This window comes from Mustela nivalis (assembly GCF_964662115.1).
Source record: "Mustela nivalis genome assembly, chromosome: 6".
In the NCBI taxonomy this organism is placed as follows: domain Eukaryota; kingdom Metazoa; phylum Chordata; class Mammalia; order Carnivora; family Mustelidae; genus Mustela; species Mustela nivalis.
In genome coordinates, this window is record NC_139025.1 from 109,413,260 (window position 1) to 109,433,176 (window position 19,917).

The window sequence follows — 19,917 nt, forward strand, 5'->3', positions numbered from 1 at the left end:
GTCCACCAAAAAGACCCCTGTTAGAACTAATAAATGAATTCAGTAAAGAAGTAGGATACAAAGTCAACACACAAAAATCAGTTGCATTTCTAAACACAAGGAACAGTCTCAAAAGAAGATTACAAAAATAATTCCATTTGTAGTAGCATAAAAAAAATAGGAATTGATGAAAGACTTGTAAAATAAGACTGTAAAACCTTACTGACAGAAATTAAAACATAAATGGAAACACAGCTTATATTCACAGATTAGAAGACAATATTATTAAAATGTCCATATCACCAAAAGTAATCTACAGATTTATTGCTATCTGTACAAAAATCCCAAAGGCATTTTAAAAAATTTTTATAGAGATAGAAAATTGCATCCTAAAATTTATATAAAATCTCAAAGATCCTCAAAGAGCTAAAAAAAAAAAAAAAGTTTTGAAAAGAGCAAAACTGGAAGACACACTGATTTCAGAACTTACTGCAAAGCTACAGAAATCAAAACAGTGTGATATTTGCATAAAGACAGACACATAGACCAGTGGGATAGAATAAAGAGCCTGGAAATAAGGCCACAGATATAGGCTGAAATTATTTTTGAAAAGGAGGCTAGGACCAGTAGAGAAAGGACAGTCTTTTCAATAAACAGTGCTGGGAAAACTGGATATCCACATGCAAAAGAATGAAGTTGGAACCTTACTAACACTATATGCAAACATTAACTCAAACTGGATCAATAACCTTAATAGAAGACTGAAAACAGTAACATTCTTAGGAGAAAACAGAAGTTTCATGACATTGGATTTGTCGAAGATTTCTTGGTTACCACACTAAAGGCACAAGTAAGGAAATAAAAGACTAATTAGATTCATGAAAATTTTTAAATTTTGTACATCAGACACACCATCCACAAAATAAGGTAACCCACAAAAGGAAGAAAATATTTGTTAATCATATGTCTGATAAGGAGTTAATATCCAGAATATTTAGAGAACTCCTAAAACTCAAATGACAAAAAACAATCCAATTAATAAGGTGGGTTAAGGACTTGAACAGACTCTTCTCCCTAGAAGATATATAAATAGCCACTAAAATGAAAAGATATGCAATAGGACTACTTATTAGAGAAACGCAAATAAAAACTACTATAAAATATCACCTCACTGTGAAGTGTGTAAACCTGGTTATTCACAGACCTGTACCCTTGGGGCTAATAATACATTATGTGTTTATTTTAAAAAATTATTTAAAAAAAATATATCACCTCATACCTGTTAGGATGCTACTATTTAAAACAACAACAACAAAAAAAAAAAACAAGTGTTGATGAGGATGTGGAAAAATCAGAACCCTTGTGTGCTGTTGATGGGAATGTAAAATGATACAGCCACTGTGGAAAACAGTACAGCAGTTCCTCAAAAGAAAAAATACATATGATTCAGCAATTCCACTTCTGAGTATACTGAAAAGAATGGAAAGCAGAGACTAAAGGAGGTATTTGTACACCCATTTTCATAGCAGCATTATTCACAATAGCTGAAACATGGAAGTAAACCAAGTAACCATCTATAAATGAAAGAATAGGCAAAATGTAGTATACATAAACAATGGAATATTATTCAGCTTTGAAAGGAAAGGAAATTCTGCAGTATGCCACAACATGGATAAGCCTTGAATGCATTATGCTAAATGAGTTAAATTAAATGAGTTACAAAAAAAAAGCATACCATATGATTGCTCTTATATGAGGTACTTAGAATAGTCAAAAGCATAATGGAGATAGTGGTGGCTGTCAGGGGCTGAGGGGAAGGGGAGAATGTGGGGTTGTTTAAGTTTTACAAGATGAAAAAGTTGGGATGGATGATATTGATGGCCACACAATAATGTGAATGTATTTAATACCACTGAACTGTATGCTTAAAAGTGGTTTTGATGGTAAATTTTATGTGTATTTTGCCACAATAAAAAAGAAAAATGTGTATATAAGGATATGTGTTTTTCCTTTTACCTCAAGTTCCAGTATGGCTTGACATAGCACTGATTTCAGCATAGTTACATCAAAGTTTTTGAGATCTTATGATTTTTTCTCCTTTACTATATCTTATTTTATTTTTATGGAGTTAAACTGACTCATTTGTTTAGTTTTTATAACACTTAATGCTGTTTTTAAAAAAAATGTTGCAATTTGTCTAGCGTTTGGAAATATTTTTTCCAAATGTTCACACACATCAAAAAAAAAAAATTGTTAGAAAGTCTGAATCTCTCCTCTCAGATCTCCTTAAGTTTAAACTAGTTGTTCTCTAAGCCTGGTGCATAGTTTGTTGTATCAGGATTTTCTTCTGCTACTATCTTGTGTTGGATATCCTATTTTCTAAACTAGGAGTTCCCTTTTGCTTTGTTTATTTCCTATTTTAATGAAACATGTTCTCTAACAACTCCCTCAGAAAGGGTGCATCTTTTCTGACTCATTGTGTATTTTAAACTATATTTACTTAAAGATAGTTTGGCTGAAGTACATAGAAATAACTTTTCCTGTGCAGTTTTGAAAGTATTTAATAAGTCTGATATCATTCTTGCTCCAGTTTCTTTGCATTTTGGTTATTTTTTTCTTCTGGCAACTTTAGTGATGATCTCTGTCTCTGGTGTTTTGAAATTTCATGATGATATGTTCGCCATTCATCCTTTCTCTGTTCATTATGATAGGCATTTAATAAGCCTTTGTAATTTGGGTATATATGTTTGGGGCAAGTTTTCTTATATTATTTCTTTGGCAAATTTTTACTTTTCTTTGTTCATTTTGTCTCTCTTTATCCTCTCCTATTGATGTGACACTATATTTCCTGCATTACCTACTCTAGTTGTGTGGTATCTTCTTTCTTGCCTTCCTACTTTTTGTCTTTTTCATTCAATCTTTAAAAAGAAATTTCTAAACTTAATTTCTTATTTTAATTGTCATATATTTAATTTTGAAGAACTCTTTAATATTTTTATTCTTCCATTTTTCTCTTAATAATTTTTGTAATTGTTTAATGGATATAATAACATCTTATGCTTCTTTGGGGATATTAAATGTTTATTATATTTTTTTTCTTTTTGTCCCCAGCAATGTCTCCGATGTCTCCTAGCTCCTTTCTTTATTCCTATCATTTTGATATTTCTGATGTTAAAGGATGTCTTCAGGGGTGCTAGGGTGGCTCAGTCGGTTAAGCATCCGACTCTTAGTTTTAGCTCGGGTCATGATCTTGTGGTCATAAGATCAAGCCCCGCATCGACTCAGAATCTGCCCCAGATTCTCTCTCCCTCTCCCTTCAGCTCACATTCTCTCTCTCTCTTACTCTCAAATAAATAAAACCTTTAAAAAAGGTTGTCTAAATAAATAAAGGATGTCTTCAATGGTGTGGTGATCCTTGGCTGCCCATATACTAGAGAGTAAAGCACGACTGAGTTTTTTGAATACTTCTTGTTGAATGGGGACAAGGGCTTCCTTATATAGTCACAGAGGTTGTGTACTGCAAAACTCCAAAGGGTGTTCTCTCTCTCTCTCTCTCTCTCTCTCTCTCTATATATATACATATATATATATATACTCTCAAAAAGTATTAGATTTACCATATTAGAAATTTAAAATGTGAGATCTAAAAAAATTGTAACTTAAAAATCAAACTAACTAACCTACTATAGTTACATAAATAACATTTTTCTGAGAAATAACTATTTTCCAAAAAACAAGAAACTTAGAACACTGATATTGTTTTGTACTTTTGCGTATCTTTGTAATGTCTAGTTAAGTAGATTGGATTCACATGTTTCTGCGTTCAGTGTGTTGTGATATGTTGTTATTGTGGTCAAAATATATGAAGAATATCCAGCCTTACATGGTACTTCAACAGTCTTTTCAAATAATTGTGATTTTTTTTGATACTACATCAAAAATAGACAAGTTGAAGATTTCTTAAAGGTTTTTTGCAATGTAGAATCTCATTCCATATCTCTCAACTTTTTAAGCTTTGATACATTCAAATCTGTTGGTCTATCTGAATCTTTTATTCATGCATGATTTTACAACATCATCAATTAGTCATTTGGAAAATACTGGTTCGCTGAGTTACATAGATCTTGCAAGTGCTGACATCTTTTATGTATCATACCAAGTCACTCATATTAGCATAAATCTAATGAATGGTGAATACAAGTTTTCCTAAAATTTACCATGTGTTTGAATCTTATTACTGACAAAAAGCACTGTTGGTTGTTTTCTTTGATGTGATAGGCTCGCTTTGTCAATTTTCAAGAAAATATCTCCTAAATAAGTAAGTCTAAATATTCATAGTTTGACATTCAACCTTTAAAATAAAAACAATGTTCTGTGAAATAATTGTGCCAAAGTTCAGCTTGCAGCTCAATCATAGACAATTGCAGGGCTTTATGCATACTTGCTTTTTTATCACACAGAAAATTCAAAAGACATGAACTTAAAGATTGATATTTAATAAAGTGAATTTTACTGCTGGTGTTTGCCAGTGATTACTAGTACAGTTTGGTTTGATGCCACTGCCTTGATTCATGTTAAGATGCCAGCATGCCAGCATATTTACCCACTACTGCTTTTGTACCAAGAGTTTTAATTTCACCACCTCCTAAAAGTGTCTTGGAGGCCAAATGTATCTGTGAGATACACTTAGAGAACTGCGGCCATGGATTATAATGTGATGGTTAGTTAATCCTCCTGATTAGTGCTCTTTAGAATCTGCACAGTCTGTGTGGGAATTGTTTAGACTTCACCATAAGAAAATCAGATGCTGAGCTGACTCTTTGGTGAGGAAGATAAACTTTCAAAGTCATTATGGGAAACCTTGTCTTCCTTGAGACTGATAATTTTCTCCAAAGAAGTGTTTTCGATTCCATCTGTTGATGGTGAAGAGTGATTCCTCTAGGTGCTGGCATTCTTGGAGCCAGGCAGAGGAAGAATTGTGGGGACCTTTATTCAGTTTATGGACTTTGACTAAATTTTTCTGTTTTCTCCCAGGGCCTCGTGGCTTCCCTTTGCCGTTCCTGGTGTTCATAAGTCTAAACTGTCTCTAGTTCAGAAAGTTAACTTTTAGCTTCTGTGGTAGAGGAAAGAATAGGTATCTGTTGTGTGAATGAGGGAAAGAGCATTGGCTCTCTCAGCAGTCCTTGTGTTTCACTTTTTTACGTACTGGTTCAGATTGCTTCAGTTCTCTGGGCAAATTTTCTTCTCCTTGCACTCCCCTACTCAGATACTTAGTTGTAACTTCCTCCGTGTTGCAAAGTCAACTTTTCAGCCACATTCCATCTAAAAATTTGTTGACATCTCATTGGCAGTATGCTTTAGTATTTTTATGGTCTTTATGAATGAAAATGTTTTATGTCTTTGCCTCATTTTACCAGGGTTTTAGAAGAGTAAAAAATGTATGTAATTAATACGCCATTATCAATTTCACAGTCCTCAATCACTGTACTAGTTAAGAGCTAGACCTAGATTTGGATCTTCACCATTTATTTTTGTTATTGCCTGGGATTTTCTACTTAACCTACATAGTTGTATTTCCTACCATAGAAATGGAATTGAAAATGTCTAATATGAGGATTAAATGAGATAGTCAAGCTCTTAACATACTACCTCATGCATCATGTGCTTAATGATTGGTAATTGTTATGAATGGCTAAGCTGGCCTCTGGCTCACTGAAGTTTTACTATGAAAAGCAGGTGTTATACTGGATAACTGTTTCATGACCTTGATTCAGAGACTTCTAGTATACTGAAATTCTTGTTGATTTTTTTAAGAGTTTTAAAAATTCTGTTTTTAATTTTGAGAATTATTATATAGTACATACTTTAGATTAGTAAATGTTTTTTTTCTATTTCTTTGCTATATTAGGTGCACACTTAAATTCCTTTAATCCAGAAAGTTTAGGATACTTAGAGTAGTTTAATTTAAGTTTAACCATGAATATAAAAGAAACATATTCTTAATCATTTCAGGAAATTGCAAGACCTAATATGGCTGAAGGAGAAACAGAAACATCAAATTCTGAAAGGTAAATATAAGGAAAAACTGAATGTCTTGAAGTTAAACTACATAAAAAGCTGATATTTGAGCTGTATTATTTTAGTTCATATTTTATTTGTTTTAGTTTAATTTAAACATAAACATACTGTAGATCCTTATTTTTGAAATCTTTTGAACATCCTTTAAACATCTTATAGTTGTAAAATTTTTAACTAGTTCATCTTTTTACTAGTAAATAAAATGTTAACAGATTTTAATTGCCCCTATTAAATGAAAACAGTTACAGGGTCCTACAAGTTACAAAATGAGGACAATTTTTGCAAAAAGGTAATCTTAAAATCTTTTTTTGCTAAAGTATTTTCAGAAGCTTCATAAAGCTACTTCTGTGGTGGGACCTTAACAGAAAAGTTTCAAACTTCGGGGATTGGCTTTAAAAAATTTAAGGCTCTGACCAACACTGAAGACCACAAGACATTTTTTCTTCTTTCAATATTTTATTTAAATTCAGATTAGTTAACAAGTCACATAGTTAAAGTTTCAAGGGTAGAATTTAGAAATTCATCACTAGCATATGTCATCCAGTGCTGTTCATAACAAGTGCTCTTCTTAATGCCATCACCTATTTCTACCTCCCTCCATCAACACTCAGTTTTCTCCCTGTAGTTAAGAGTCTCTTATGGTTTGTCTGCCTCTCTGTTTTTATCTTATTTTAGAAGCTTTCTTAGCCTTGTCCATTTTTGCTATTCTAACTGGGTTAAGGTAGTATCTCAGTGTGGGTTTGATTTGAATTTCCTTGATGGCTAACATTTTTTCATGTGTCTGTTAGCCATTTGTTTGTCTTCTTTGGAGAGGTGTCTTCTCATGTCTTCTGCCCGTTTTTTGACTTGATTATTTGTTTTTTGGGTGTTGAGTTTGAGAAGTTTAATAGATCTTGGATATCAGCCCTTTGTAGTGTCGTTTGCAAATATCCTCTCCCATTCTGTAGGTTGCCTCTTTGTCTTCTTGACTGTTTCCTTTGCTGTGCAGAAGCTTTTGATCTTGATCAAGTCCCAAAAGTTTATTTTCACTTTTGTTTCCCTTGCCTTTGGAGACGTGTCTTGAATGAAGTTGCTGTGGCTGATGTCAAACAGGTTACTGCCTAAGTTCTCCTCTAGGATTTTGATGGATTCCTGTCTCATATTGAGGTCATTCATTCATTTTATCTTTGTGTACATGTAAGAGAATGGTCAAGTTTCATTCTTCTGTATATAACTGTCCAATTTTCCCAGCCCCATTTATTGAAGAGACTTTTTCCTCATTGGATATTTTTTCCTGCTTTGTCAAAGATTAGTTGACCATAGAGTTGAGGGTTCCTCTCTGGGCTGTCTATTCTGTTCCATTGGTCTGTGTGTCTGTTTTTGTACCATGCTGTCTTGTTGATCACAGCTTTGTGATATAGCTTGTAATCCGGCAGCATGATGCCCCCAGTTTTGTTTTTTTTTTTCAGCATTTCCTTGGTGATTCAGGGTCTTTTCTGGTTCCATACAAATTTTAGAATTGTTTGTTCCAGCATTTTGACAAATGCCATTGGTATTTTGATTGGAATGACGTTGAAAGTATAGATTGCTCTGGACAGGATAGACATTTTAATGATGTCTATTCTTCCAATCCATGAGCATGGAATGTTCTTCCATCTTTTTGTGTCTTCTTCAGTTTCTCTCCTGAGTGTTTTGTAGTTCCTAGAGTATAGATCCTTTACCTCTTTGTTTAGGTTTATTCCAAGGTATCTTATGGATAAAGAAGATGTGGTTCATATACAGAGAAAATCAATTATATGGTTTCACTTATTTGTGGAACATAAGTAATAGCATGGAGGACAGTAGGAAAAGGAAGGGGAAAATGAAGGGGGAAAAATCAGAGTGGGAGATGAACCATGAGAGACTTTGGACTCTGGGAAAGAAACTGAGGGTTTTAGAAGGGACGGAGGGGTATGGGTGAGACTGGTGACGGGTATTAAGGAGGGCACGGATTGCATGGAGCACCGGGTGTTACAAACAATGAATCATGGAGCACTACATCAAAAACTAATGATGTACCATATGGTGACTAACATAACATATAATAAAAAAAAAGAATATTTTTTAAAAATTTTTCTTAGCAAAAGAGAATCTAACATTCTAATTAGAACTTAATTCCAATAAAGATAATTTTATTTTGTCTTTTAAATTAATCTCCACATGTCTGCCTTTATGTGGTGTATCTTATATATAGCTATACATCGTCAGGGATAGGGTGCTTGTTAACTGAATGAGGTTGATTAATCTATTGCCCCTGAAAAGAAAATTATGGAATAATGCCTTATGAAGTTGTCTCTTAGACTTTACTAGAAAAATGATCTAGTCCTTTCTTCATCTAGAATTTGGAGACAGGTCAGTGGTTAACAAAAATTCAGTGAAGGCATTAGGAAAAGCAGACTAATCACTTCTCTATAATATAATATTTTCTGTAAATTGTAGTTAGTCCAGTAAGATCTGAATAAAAATAGTAATTATATAAATTTAAATGAGGAAAATATTGTAATTATTTGTAGATGGTATAATTGACCTATAAGATCCAAGGAAATCAGCTAAGAATGAAGTTAATGAAAGTATTAATTAAGGTAGCTTGGTATAAAAGTCTGAATGTTGCAGTATGTCAATAACATGTGATTACAAAATAAAATGTACAAAGGAGTTAATTCACAATAACAAAAATGAGAAATGTACAGGATCTAAATGAAGAAAAATGAAAACTTACTGTGACAGAAAATAACTGATTATTAACTAATGCATGAGAGGCCATTTTCCCAAATTAATTTATGGGTTTAGTAATGAATATTTAGTTAAAAAAATCCTAATGGGATTTGGTTTGGAAACCAGTGGTGTTTAAAGGAAGTTTCATATTTTTCTATTTACTACCATAATTTATTAAATCATTGCTCTCTTGTTAGAGATTTGGTTTTTTCTGTATTCACTTTTTTTTTTTTTTTTAAGGTTTTGTTCATTGAGAGAGCAAGCAAGAGAACTGTCACAAGCCAGGGAGAGTGGCAGCAGAGGGAGAGACAGATTCCTGCCTGAGCAGGGAGCCAGACTTGGGGCTTGATCCCACGACCTCGGGATCATGACCTGAGCCCAAGGCAGACACTTAATCAACTGAGCCACTCAGGCACCCCTCTGTATTTGCTATTTAAACATTGTTTTTATGAGCATTCTTGTACAAATGTCTTTTACATTTTTACACTGTTAAACTTAGGGAGAAAGTAGTGGATAGTAGGTAATTTGCTGTATTAAATAATAAAATATATTGTTAATCTGTAATTGGTAAGACTAGGTGGTATTTGCCCAAGAACAGTCCAAAGACAGATCAGAACAAAATAAATAGCAGATTTATTTAACTTATATAAATGTAAGTTAGTAAGTAATAAATGACTGTTTGATAATGTTGCTTTGATATTTTGTCCGTTCATTCAGAAAAAGTACAAATTCCAGGTAGATTAATAGAAGAAATAAGATATCTGTAATCATTAAATTTATTTTGGGCAAAATATGTATTGTAACATCTAGATAAGGAGCTGGAGATTCTCTTTAAAGTCTTCTGTTTCTAATGTTTTATGATGCCCTATATACTTTCTGTTAACATGCTAGGACAGTAGGGAACACACAGACACACTCATATACACAAAAATATTTATGTATGCATGTTTATGTATGCATATTGTATATTTAGATATATTTTTTCAGGCATGTGTTTATATTTTTTAAGTAAAACTTAAAAATTAGAGAAATTTTTACAAATACATATTTGATCTTGCATAGGGAAAGACATTTTAAGATGATACATAAATCATTTAAAAAATGTTTTTTTTCTCATGGGGCACCTGGGTGTCTCAGTGGGTTGAAGCCTCTGCCTTTGGCTCACGTCGTGATCCTGGGGTCTTGGGATCGAGTCCCACATCAGGCTCTCTGCACAACGGGGAGCCTGCTTCTTCCTCTCTCTCTGCCTGCCTCTCTGCCTGCTTGTGATCTCTGTCTGTCAAATAAATAAATAATGTCTTTTAAAAAAATGTTTTTTTCTCAAATATATTCACTTCTTATTTAAAGTACTCATATAAATTAATAAAAATGCTTAAATATCAACTAAAGACAAGCAATGGTGTGAATAGATAAAAGTAATGATTAGCAGGACTAAAACTAGTTTCGATAGATTCCCCAGTTCTTTTAACATGTGGCTCTGGAGTTTCTCACCCTCTTGTCTAAGAAAATGGCCACTCGTAAATCCTAAATTCTAACATGGCAAGGACTTGGGACCTGCATTATTCTTCTCCTTTTTGGCAAATGTACCTAGACCTTTTTTTCGTTTTTGTTTTTTAGAGCATGTCTTTATTTTGATAGTGTTCAAATACATTGTGTTCTGAAAAAATACATAACAAATGGCTTTATTTTTTCAGTAAACAAGATAAAGCTTCAGAGGAAGAAAAAAATGGATGTGATACAAATTCATTTGAAGGCTCATTAGCAACAAAAAGTGAAGACAGCATAACAGTTTCAAATAAGGAAAATGATACCTGTCTCGGAGACCAAAAGACTGGGTTAAAGAATATCTTCAGTCATGATTCAAATATTGATGCAGATAAAGTAGAAAAGGAAAAACAAATAGAGCACAATTGTCAGAAAACAGAGTTGAAGATGTGTCAAAGTTCAGGAAACATAAATTCATGTGATCAGATTGAAGATTCCAACTCCAGTGAAGCTAGGTTTTCTTCGAAGAATATTAAGGATTTGCGGTTAACATCTGGTGATGTTAGCATTGACCAGTTTTTGAGAAAAAGAGATGAACCTGAATCTGTTAGTTCTGATGTTAGTGAGCAAGGCAGTATTCATTTAGAACCTTTGACTCCATCAGAGGTACTTGAGTATGAAGCCACAGAGATTCTTCAGAAAGGTAGTGGTGATCCTTCAGCCAAGACTGATGAAGTAGAGTCTGATCAAGCTGACAGTGTTCCTGGAGAAGATAGCACTAGCACGACAGAGACAACAGTAGACCTGGCAGATGAAAAAGAAAGAAGTTGAAATTTTTTAGTCATTCTAAATTTAGTGTACCAACGGTTAGAACATTTGGAACAGTGCTATCAGGTGAGCTCAGTGGTGCTGTATTGGAGTTCAGAAAGAGGAAAATGTGAAGGAAGTCATTTGTATACACTTTACCTGTATGTTCAACCCAGATTCTTAAATCAATTCACTGATAATAGCATGATTTCTATGGATTTCCAGGAAGCCTTTAACATGTAACAGGGTTTTAGTGAAAGTTACGTTTGCAATGGAAAATTCTCATTTAACAGTTTGTGAGAAGAACTTTGTGGCCAATATGAATCGATTATTAGAATATTAATTATAATAACAAAGCTTTTGAAACTTACATCAGTCCTAAGCTAAAAGTTCTTATTACCTGTGTATCCTTTTCAGTTAACTTAAAGGGAGAGATTTGGAACCACATACCTTTTGGGAATAATTGATTAAAAATAATGGCTGATAGGCATTGTTAAGGAAGGCTTAATTTTAAGTATGATGCTGGCAAATAGAGCATGCTTAGAGTGCTAAATTAATTGATCTAGTGAGAATTTGGATGAACATAAAATCAATTTTGGATTTAATATAACATTCCAGACTGTCAGAAGCATGTAAACAGAATATTTGAATCTGTGTACCTCCATACAAGTGTTAGCCTGCCAGGCTGTAAGCTTACCTTAATTAAACTTTCAGTGAAAGTGAAATTATTAAGATATAAATTTATATTTGTGCTTCTTGTCAATGTGTAAGCTGTGCTGAAATCCTTGATGTGCTAGTTGTATAAAATAGAAACCTGTTGTTCAAACTCCTGTAGCTGTTATGCTTTTAATATTGTTTTAATGATCTTTAGAAATAGACCCATAAAATGGTCTGGAAGCCAAACCAAAGTATGGTATAATGTAGATATTGTAAAGCAGTAAACTGAAAACATGTCCTGGCTCATGCCATGTTTAAGTGACTTTTTCTTTAATTGTAAAATAGAAACTTCAAATGGGACCTAAAGCAGTGATGTAAAAACTTGGTTTGGGATATTTAGCCTAATTTATCCGTATCCTATTTTACCCATAAAATGGCTGCTAAATTGTTTTTTCAGTTTTTTTATCATCTAGAAAATAATAGATATAGAAATAAATAATATGAATAACAGTAGTTTGCTTTAAAGTACTAAAAAAAATTTATTGAAAATGCTACATTTTTACTTCTTAAAATGTGCTTTGAATTCTCAAGTTTTGTTTCACTGAATGTTAAATGTTTTAAACGGCTATTAAAATTCTGCTGTATATAGTAGTTTTTGAGTAAATATTTGCAATAAAAATCTGTCCCTGAATAATTTTATTTTTCAGAAAACTACTTGAGTTGGATTACCTTTGGCACCTTTAGAAATTGTATACTTGTGTTTCATGTTAAGTTTAGCGGTAGGATTTCATTCTGTATTCTTTAATTGATGCATGATTTATTTTAAATTAGGACTTAAGTACAGGGGATAATACTGTTAATGTTTGCAGAGAATAGATTTACTTTAAAAATTCTTTTACTTCAAGAGAAATATAATTTACTATTATAGTTTTCTATTTGTTCAGCAAATTAAAGAGGCTAAATAAGCAAAATATATTATTGACTTAGTTTCTTGAAAAGTTGTTCTTGGAGGGCCAAATATTTTCATCTTTCCTGCTATCAAGAAAAGATAGGGAGAGAGGGATGTTAGCTGTTACATTTCATCTTGTTGAAACACAAATCTATAGCAGACAAGATTTTTGGAGTAATTTAAATCTTAGGAGGAGCAAAGAATAGAAGGAAGTCTTATGTAAAGGCCATTTTCTGAATCCTGTTTAATTAATTACCAAACCTATCACCTAATGCTACAAAACTCTAGATCACTGTGCCAAGATAAGTCTCTAAGTGACATTGTTATCTCTTTGAGCTCTGGGTAGTTCCTTCTGCTGTGGCTCTATGTACTTTTAGAGTAGTGGTATTCAAAGTAGCTAATCAATGAGCTGTTTTTACCTATCCACTATGAGAAAAGGAACCTGTACAAGACTGTAAGTCCTTCATTGAGAAAGTCTGGCAATGAAAACAAAAGTGTAGTTGAAATAACCATTGTACTGGGTTAACATAATTGGTTTATGTTCTCACACCATCTCATCTCATTTCCATTCAGTAACAAACAGTTCTGGTGTGCAAATCAAACCTTTGGGTAGCAATGCTATAGTTCAGTGGTCAGCAAACTTATTCTGTGTAGGGCCAGATAGTAAATAATTGTGGGCCACATGGTCACAATTATTCAACTCTTCCTTATAGTTTGAAAGCAGCTGTAGATGCAATGTGAATGATAGTCTGCTTGTGTTCCAATAAAACTTTATTTACAAAACAAATACGTTTGGCCAATGGATTGTGGTTTGCCTGTGCCTGCTTTAGAGTGCTCAGACTACCTTAATATGACAGTGAGAGGGAATGATGCACTCCAGTGACTGCCTCAGAACTACCTACTAAGTAAGGTGCCTTAGTGTATTATAGTTCCCTGTTACCTAACAATAAAGTCATGGTTGATTCTAAGTGCAGGTCAATGACACTATGAAGCATTATATTCATTTTGTGGGGTATACTTTTAATTTATACTGAAACTCTGAATGCCATCTTTATTTGTGTCATTTCTTCCCCTTTGCTTCTCTCCAGTGTTTTAGGGAGGAAATTGGAATTTTTTTCATCCCATAACAATTTTTAAGAACTATCTAAACATTTTAAAAAGGAACTGACAAGATACAAGTCACCTTGTTTTAGCTATAAGTAAAAAAGATAAGGAAACCAAATATCTAAGCAATTATTTGCGTAAGGTTACAAAGCTAAGATTTAAATGAAATTTGATCTGATTCTGAAATTAGTGTTTTCTCCCATATCTATAGTTATATTGAATGTCTGTTTTTAAAATAAATTACCTTTTTGCAAATAACCCTCCCATTGATGGTACTAATTGTAGTTTTATTTACTGATACAGTGATTATATGCATTTGGAATGGAGGACTTATTAACCTAAAGAAAAGGACCTAATGATCTCTTTTATTTATAGGATTTAAGGAATTTTACCTCAGGAGGAAAGAGTTATTAATATATTATTAATATAGTAAATGAATATATTATTAATCAGAAAGATAGCAAGTAATTTAAAGATATACTTTGTATAATAATTATTGAAGTTTTAACATTATCAAATATTTCTAGATTTCTGTAGTATCATTTTTTTAGTTCATGGTTGACATGATCATTTTTTGTTCCATCGAAATTATTATTCCAAAACCACTCACTTGTGCTGACTTCAATGAAGGAGGTCTTTGTTGTGTGTAGACATTAAAGAAGGATTGCAAATATTTCATTTTTACTAGATTACTTTCACACTAAGACTTGTTCTTTCAGCTAAGACATGAATCATTAGACATATATTTCTTAAGTATTAAAAGAGAGAAACAGTTATTTTTAAAGTATTTTTTAAATGAGATAATGAAATGAGATTTTTTTTTAAAATGAGAGACCTGCAGGTCTATGTAGACAAAATGAATAGTCAAGTAGATTTTTAAAGTTATGGCAATGTTTAATTTTCAGCTCAAAAGCTATAAATAAAAAGATACTTGACTAGAATCATCTTGTAAAGAATTAAATACATCTGTAGTAACAAATGTAACATCATAGAGGGATAAGGTATCCTGAGAAATTACTTTTACAGATAAGTAAAGGTAACTTTTGATTGCTTTTTAAAAGTATTATTAAATCACTTTCATTATTTAAAATACTAAAAATAAGTTAGTCTTCTTTCATGACATACTGTGTGATGAATGATGACACACTTCATCATTATGAAGATTATTGAACTAAGCTATAAATGAAGCCATAGCTACAATGTTAATGGCCTGAATAATTGCAGGTCACAGGAGTTACCTTGGATTTTGATTTCCAGAAAATATCCCAAGTACATCTGGAGTCATTTGGCTTTTCTGAAAACAGAACAGAAAAATTGACTGCATTCCTCACCCAATCCAACCACTTTTTAAAAATGAATCTCCCCCAACCCAAATATTAAAGTAAAACTTGCCATTTGTGGGGAACTTGGGAGAATTTAAACTAATAGCTTTAAATTTTTTAAATACTTCCAGTCCTCACCCACTGCCTTAAAAACATGACATTAATTGTTCTGTTCAGGGCCTAGCAAACTCTGATCCATAGTTGGTCACCTGCTCTTACTAATAAAATTGTGTTAGAATACAACCATATCATTTGTTTACATGTTGTCTGTTGTAGCTTTTGCACTGAAACTGCACAGTTGTACAGAACAGAAACCATATAGCTCCTAAGCCTAAAGCTTAAACCTGGCACTTTAAGAAAAAGTTTGCCAGCACCTGCCCTATATTTTTATATAGATATATCATTATTTTATAACCATTCTTTTATTTTTGCTATTATAAACATGACAGAGAAGCTCTTAGTTCATAAATTTTGTTGTTATTACCTGTATTAGAATTCTAAGTGCAATATTAGATTGAAGAGTATTCGGTTTATACATTGAAAAATACTAATACTTAACTTTATCTCCCCAAAATGGTTATGGGCACCCTCTTGTTACAGCATGAACTTTTTTTTTTTTTTTTTTTGTCTAGAGTCATTTTTATTTACCAAATCTTTAAGTCATCAAATACCACATTTATTAAAAATGTACAATGAAAACAGTAAATAACTAAAAAATCACTATCATTTTACTTTTTTTTTTTTTTTTTTTTTACTTTGAGTTAAGAGTTTATTTACCTAGATTTTTTTTCTTTGGCTCTTCAAACAAAGTTGTTGTTGTTGTTGTTTTTTAACCTAGTGTGATTTTCATTCGTGCTATTCACCAAATATTTCTAGTATGTGGTTATATGCTGATTCCCTGGCCAACAAGCTGTAAGTGAAAAGTAACTTCTGACTTGGATCATTTAAATGTTGATGTGAGACTCTTTAAAACCTTCTTTTCTCTCGGACATGGTGATAATGATTACTACATCAGTCAGTGCTCCCGAGGGACTGTGAACAGAGAGTCCCTGTTTATTTAGATGGACATGCAGCATAAGGAAGAAAGAAACATTTTTAAGTTAAGGCAGTTTATTTCAAGTGAGTTAATCCATCTGATAGAGGATTAGCCCTGAAAGTGGAATGCTGCCATAAAAAGAAACAAAACTACTAAATTAAACTATATTGCATTGGTTTAGATGACAGATGGTTAAGTTACATGAGGTGATCCCCATTCAGCTGTGGTGGAAGATTTCGTAAACTTGCCTACCATATTTGGAAGAAAAATAATATAGTGAAGTTGTATCTCTATTGGAAGGGTATGTATAACAATTTTGTTTACTATATTAGTTAGCATTTGATAAGATATTTTAAGAAAGAAGCGAACCCAGATGAGAAATGGTAAGATTGCCAGTGGAAATAGAGAATAGGGAAAGTTCAGAAATTCAGATACTTGAAGGGTTGGAAGAGATAAACCTTCTTATCCCCAATCAGAAAAAGGAGAAAACCTTTAAGCAACAAAGCTTAACTGAATCAAGAATATGGCCATCATACTAATTGTTCAAACTACTAATTTGGTTAAGAAGAGGCCGCCTGGTAGTGTTTCTATGCAGGCATTCGTCATTGCATTTCTTGGGAAATTTATGTATTTTTCTGAATCTCAATACAAGTCAGTTAAGAAATTGATGAAATAGAAGAAAGTATTGCAACTAAACAAGAATTAAAGCTTAGTAATGAATTTGGAGCCATTACTGGATTGAAGGAATTCACTGAAATCAAGCCCAAAAGCAAGAGTCCAAGAGTAAGGTCAACATTTCCAGGAATCCGAACAGGAGGATGTAGAAGAGAAGTGGTCACTGTCTGATCACACAATCTTGCTTGTAGCTATTGCCATGTTACAAATATATGTTTGTTCCTGTCTGCTACTAACGTTGAGTCATTCTTGTAAATAAAATAAATATTAATAGGATTATGTATGTAGTATACTTTATGTAAATCCCATCAATGGTGTTCCAAGAAGTACTATGTAGAAGCAAATTAATTCCTTAAATTGGCAGTTTTGACTTCTGAATCTGTATGGTGCTATTACCCTTGATGGGACATCCAAATGTAGCATTCAAATATATCAAGTAAGTTCGTTGGCATTTCTTAATTTGTATGATTATTTGCCAAAGGCTGCTGTTCTTTGCAAATACTTTAACTAGAAATGCTAAGAAAAGAAGTAATATTTTTGGAACATGCTGAAATGAAATCAGAAATTGATCTAAACTCTAAATTAACAAAAGCAGTATCATGTTCAATAGCAAGACCAAAACCAGGGAATGCGGACAAAATATTTTCATTAGCAAAAAGGGAAAAAAGCTTTTATAAATCAACATGTAACCTAAAACCAACTTGCAGATGTTTTTGGATAATCCTTAGCAGCTCAACTAATACCAATGCAAAAATGAAAGATAAGTTTTTGTGTCTGAAATGTTTGTTATAATAAAGATAAAAACTATCAGGGCAGTTATGTGCTTTTAAGTTTCATTTTAAGATAAACTTTTAACAAGTATTTGTAGTACTTTCAGTTTTTAAAATGATTTTTATTTGGCATTTATGCTAATGTTTCCTTCATTTAATATTTTTTGTTATCAAATATCTTTGTCAGGCAGAGACAGTGGTATTGAAATACATAATCATCACAATACACTGATCCATATTAATAAACCACATATTATTGTGTCTTTTCAACAGAAAATATATGAAACATTTAGCATAATTATCACAGAAAAATGATTCTGTATTTATTATGGTCACTGATAACTATTTTAAAATATATTAAGCATATACAGAGTGATGATTCTGCATAATTTTGGGATTCCTGAGAATTCCCAGTGATTTTGATTCCTTATTCCCATATCCTAAATATTAATATCTGTCAAAAGTTGGAAATACTAATGCCTGCCATTCTGTTCAGATAGGCAAAATGGCTTGGGAAATGGGTACTAAAGTGTCAGTCTTGTACCAAAGCCTGATGGCTCAATCTAAATGTGGGGAAAAGCTAGAGGGACCTTGTCTTTAACATTGTGGGTATGTCTTTAACATTGTTGTCATGACTATTGGCTCATTGCTAACGAATTATATAAATAAGAAGCAAATATTTTGAGAAAGTTACACTGTCAAAGAAACCAAGAACCTGGACTTAAAGTTTATAATTGTTCAAGAATTAAAATGAACACTTAGGCCCCTAATTCTCCTTTTTTTTTTTCTCCCCAAGTTTTATTTAAATTCCAATTAATTAACATACAGTATAATAGTAGTTTCAGGTGTGGAATCTAGTGACCCAACTCTTCCATATAACATCTCGTGCTCATCACAAATGGCCTAATCCCTCTTAGTCTCCAGCACCTATAAAGCCTTAATCCCTTTAAACCCCATCACCTATTTAACCCATCCCCCTGCCCATCTCCCCACTGGTTACCATCAACGTGTTCTCTATAGTTAAGAGTCCGTTTCTTGGTTTTACACTTTTTTTTTAAACCCCTTTCTTACTTTTTTTAATGTTCATTTGTTTCTTGAATTCCATATATGAATGAAATCATATGGTATTTGTCTTTTGTCTGACTCATTAATATTTTGCTTAGCACAGTATACTCTAATTCCATCCATGTCCTTGCAAATGGCAAGATTTCATTCTCTCTCTTTTTTTAAAGATTTTATTTATTCATTAGAGAGGGAAAGAGAACACACAAGCAGGGAGAGCAGCAGGCAGATGGAGAAGCAGACTCCTTGCTGAGCAAGTAGCTCAATGCAGGACTCGATCCCAGGACCCTGAGATCATGACCTGAGCCAAAATCAGGCACTTAACCAACTGAGCCATCCAGCATCCCACAAGATTTCATTCTTTCTGATGGCTAATATTTTACTGTATATATACACCACATCTTTATCCATTCATCAGTTGATGGACATCTGGACTTCTTGTATAATCTGGGCTATTGTTGATAATGTTGCTGTAATCATTGAGGTGCATGTACTCATTTGAACTAGTTTTTTGGGGGGCCCCCCAACTTTCTACATGAGATAGCAGATGGAAAAAGTCATTTGGTCCCCAAATAGAACCTATTTCCAATATCCACCTCAGATGTGAAAAGAATAAAGAAAAAAATGAAAGACCTCCTAGATGGTGGGTTCAATAACTATGGACAACAATGGATTAGGGATCTCCTCGGATTTCTGTAGGAGAGAATTGTTTTGGGCCAGCGACTTTGTGTATCACCCGTCTTTCCCTTTCTGCATAAGAGCATTTATTACAGTTTTTTCTAATTCTATTTCAATCTTGTATGTGTAGGAGACAGATTTTTAGGTCAGAGGTCAATAGTTCAAGAAGAGACTAGTGCATACCATTGCCCATTAGAGACTGGCGGAAGGTAACTGAACTTTGAGCTTGCTGCCATTGATTTGATTTAATGGGACTTTTGAGTTACCTCTCCTCAGAAGAGAAAATGGGCTGTAGGAAGGGGGTGCACTGAATAACTATTGACCAGAAGGATGATCTGTGATAGTCCTTAGGATTATTCACCATATAGTTAGGGTCTTCCTAGAGAACCTGACACAGGAAGATTATACTTCTCTTGTGGGTGATTGGGGCCATCTGTCTGGATCTGGCCTGTGAATTGTGAGCAAATATGATGTGTAACTTCTGAACTCAGGCACTGAATTGCCAATTTGAGACCTTCTAGACTCTTGTCTTTCCTCTGACTTGTTTACTGGCAACAGTTGAGATGGTGGTTACTCTGTCAT

The 19,917-nt window shown here is 33.1% G+C and overlaps 1 protein-coding gene across 7 annotated transcripts in view; it reads left to right on the plus strand.

The window, feature by feature from the left end:
• Positions 1 to 13,475, plus strand: part of ZNF280D (zinc finger protein 280D) — a 138,245-nt gene extending 124,770 nt beyond the window's left edge. For all 7 annotated transcript variants that reach the window (XM_082733790.1, XM_082733789.1, XM_082733788.1 and 4 more), the window contains 2 exons: positions 5,992 to 6,047; positions 10,485 to 13,475. In XM_082733790.1, the coding sequence (XP_082589916.1) occupies positions 5,992 to 6,047; positions 10,485 to 11,106 (678 nt within the window). In that variant the 3' untranslated portion in view covers positions 11,107 to 13,475. The remainder of the gene's footprint in view (positions 1 to 5,991; positions 6,048 to 10,484) is intronic.
• The last annotated feature ends 6,442 nt before the right edge of the window (positions 13,476 to 19,917 follow it).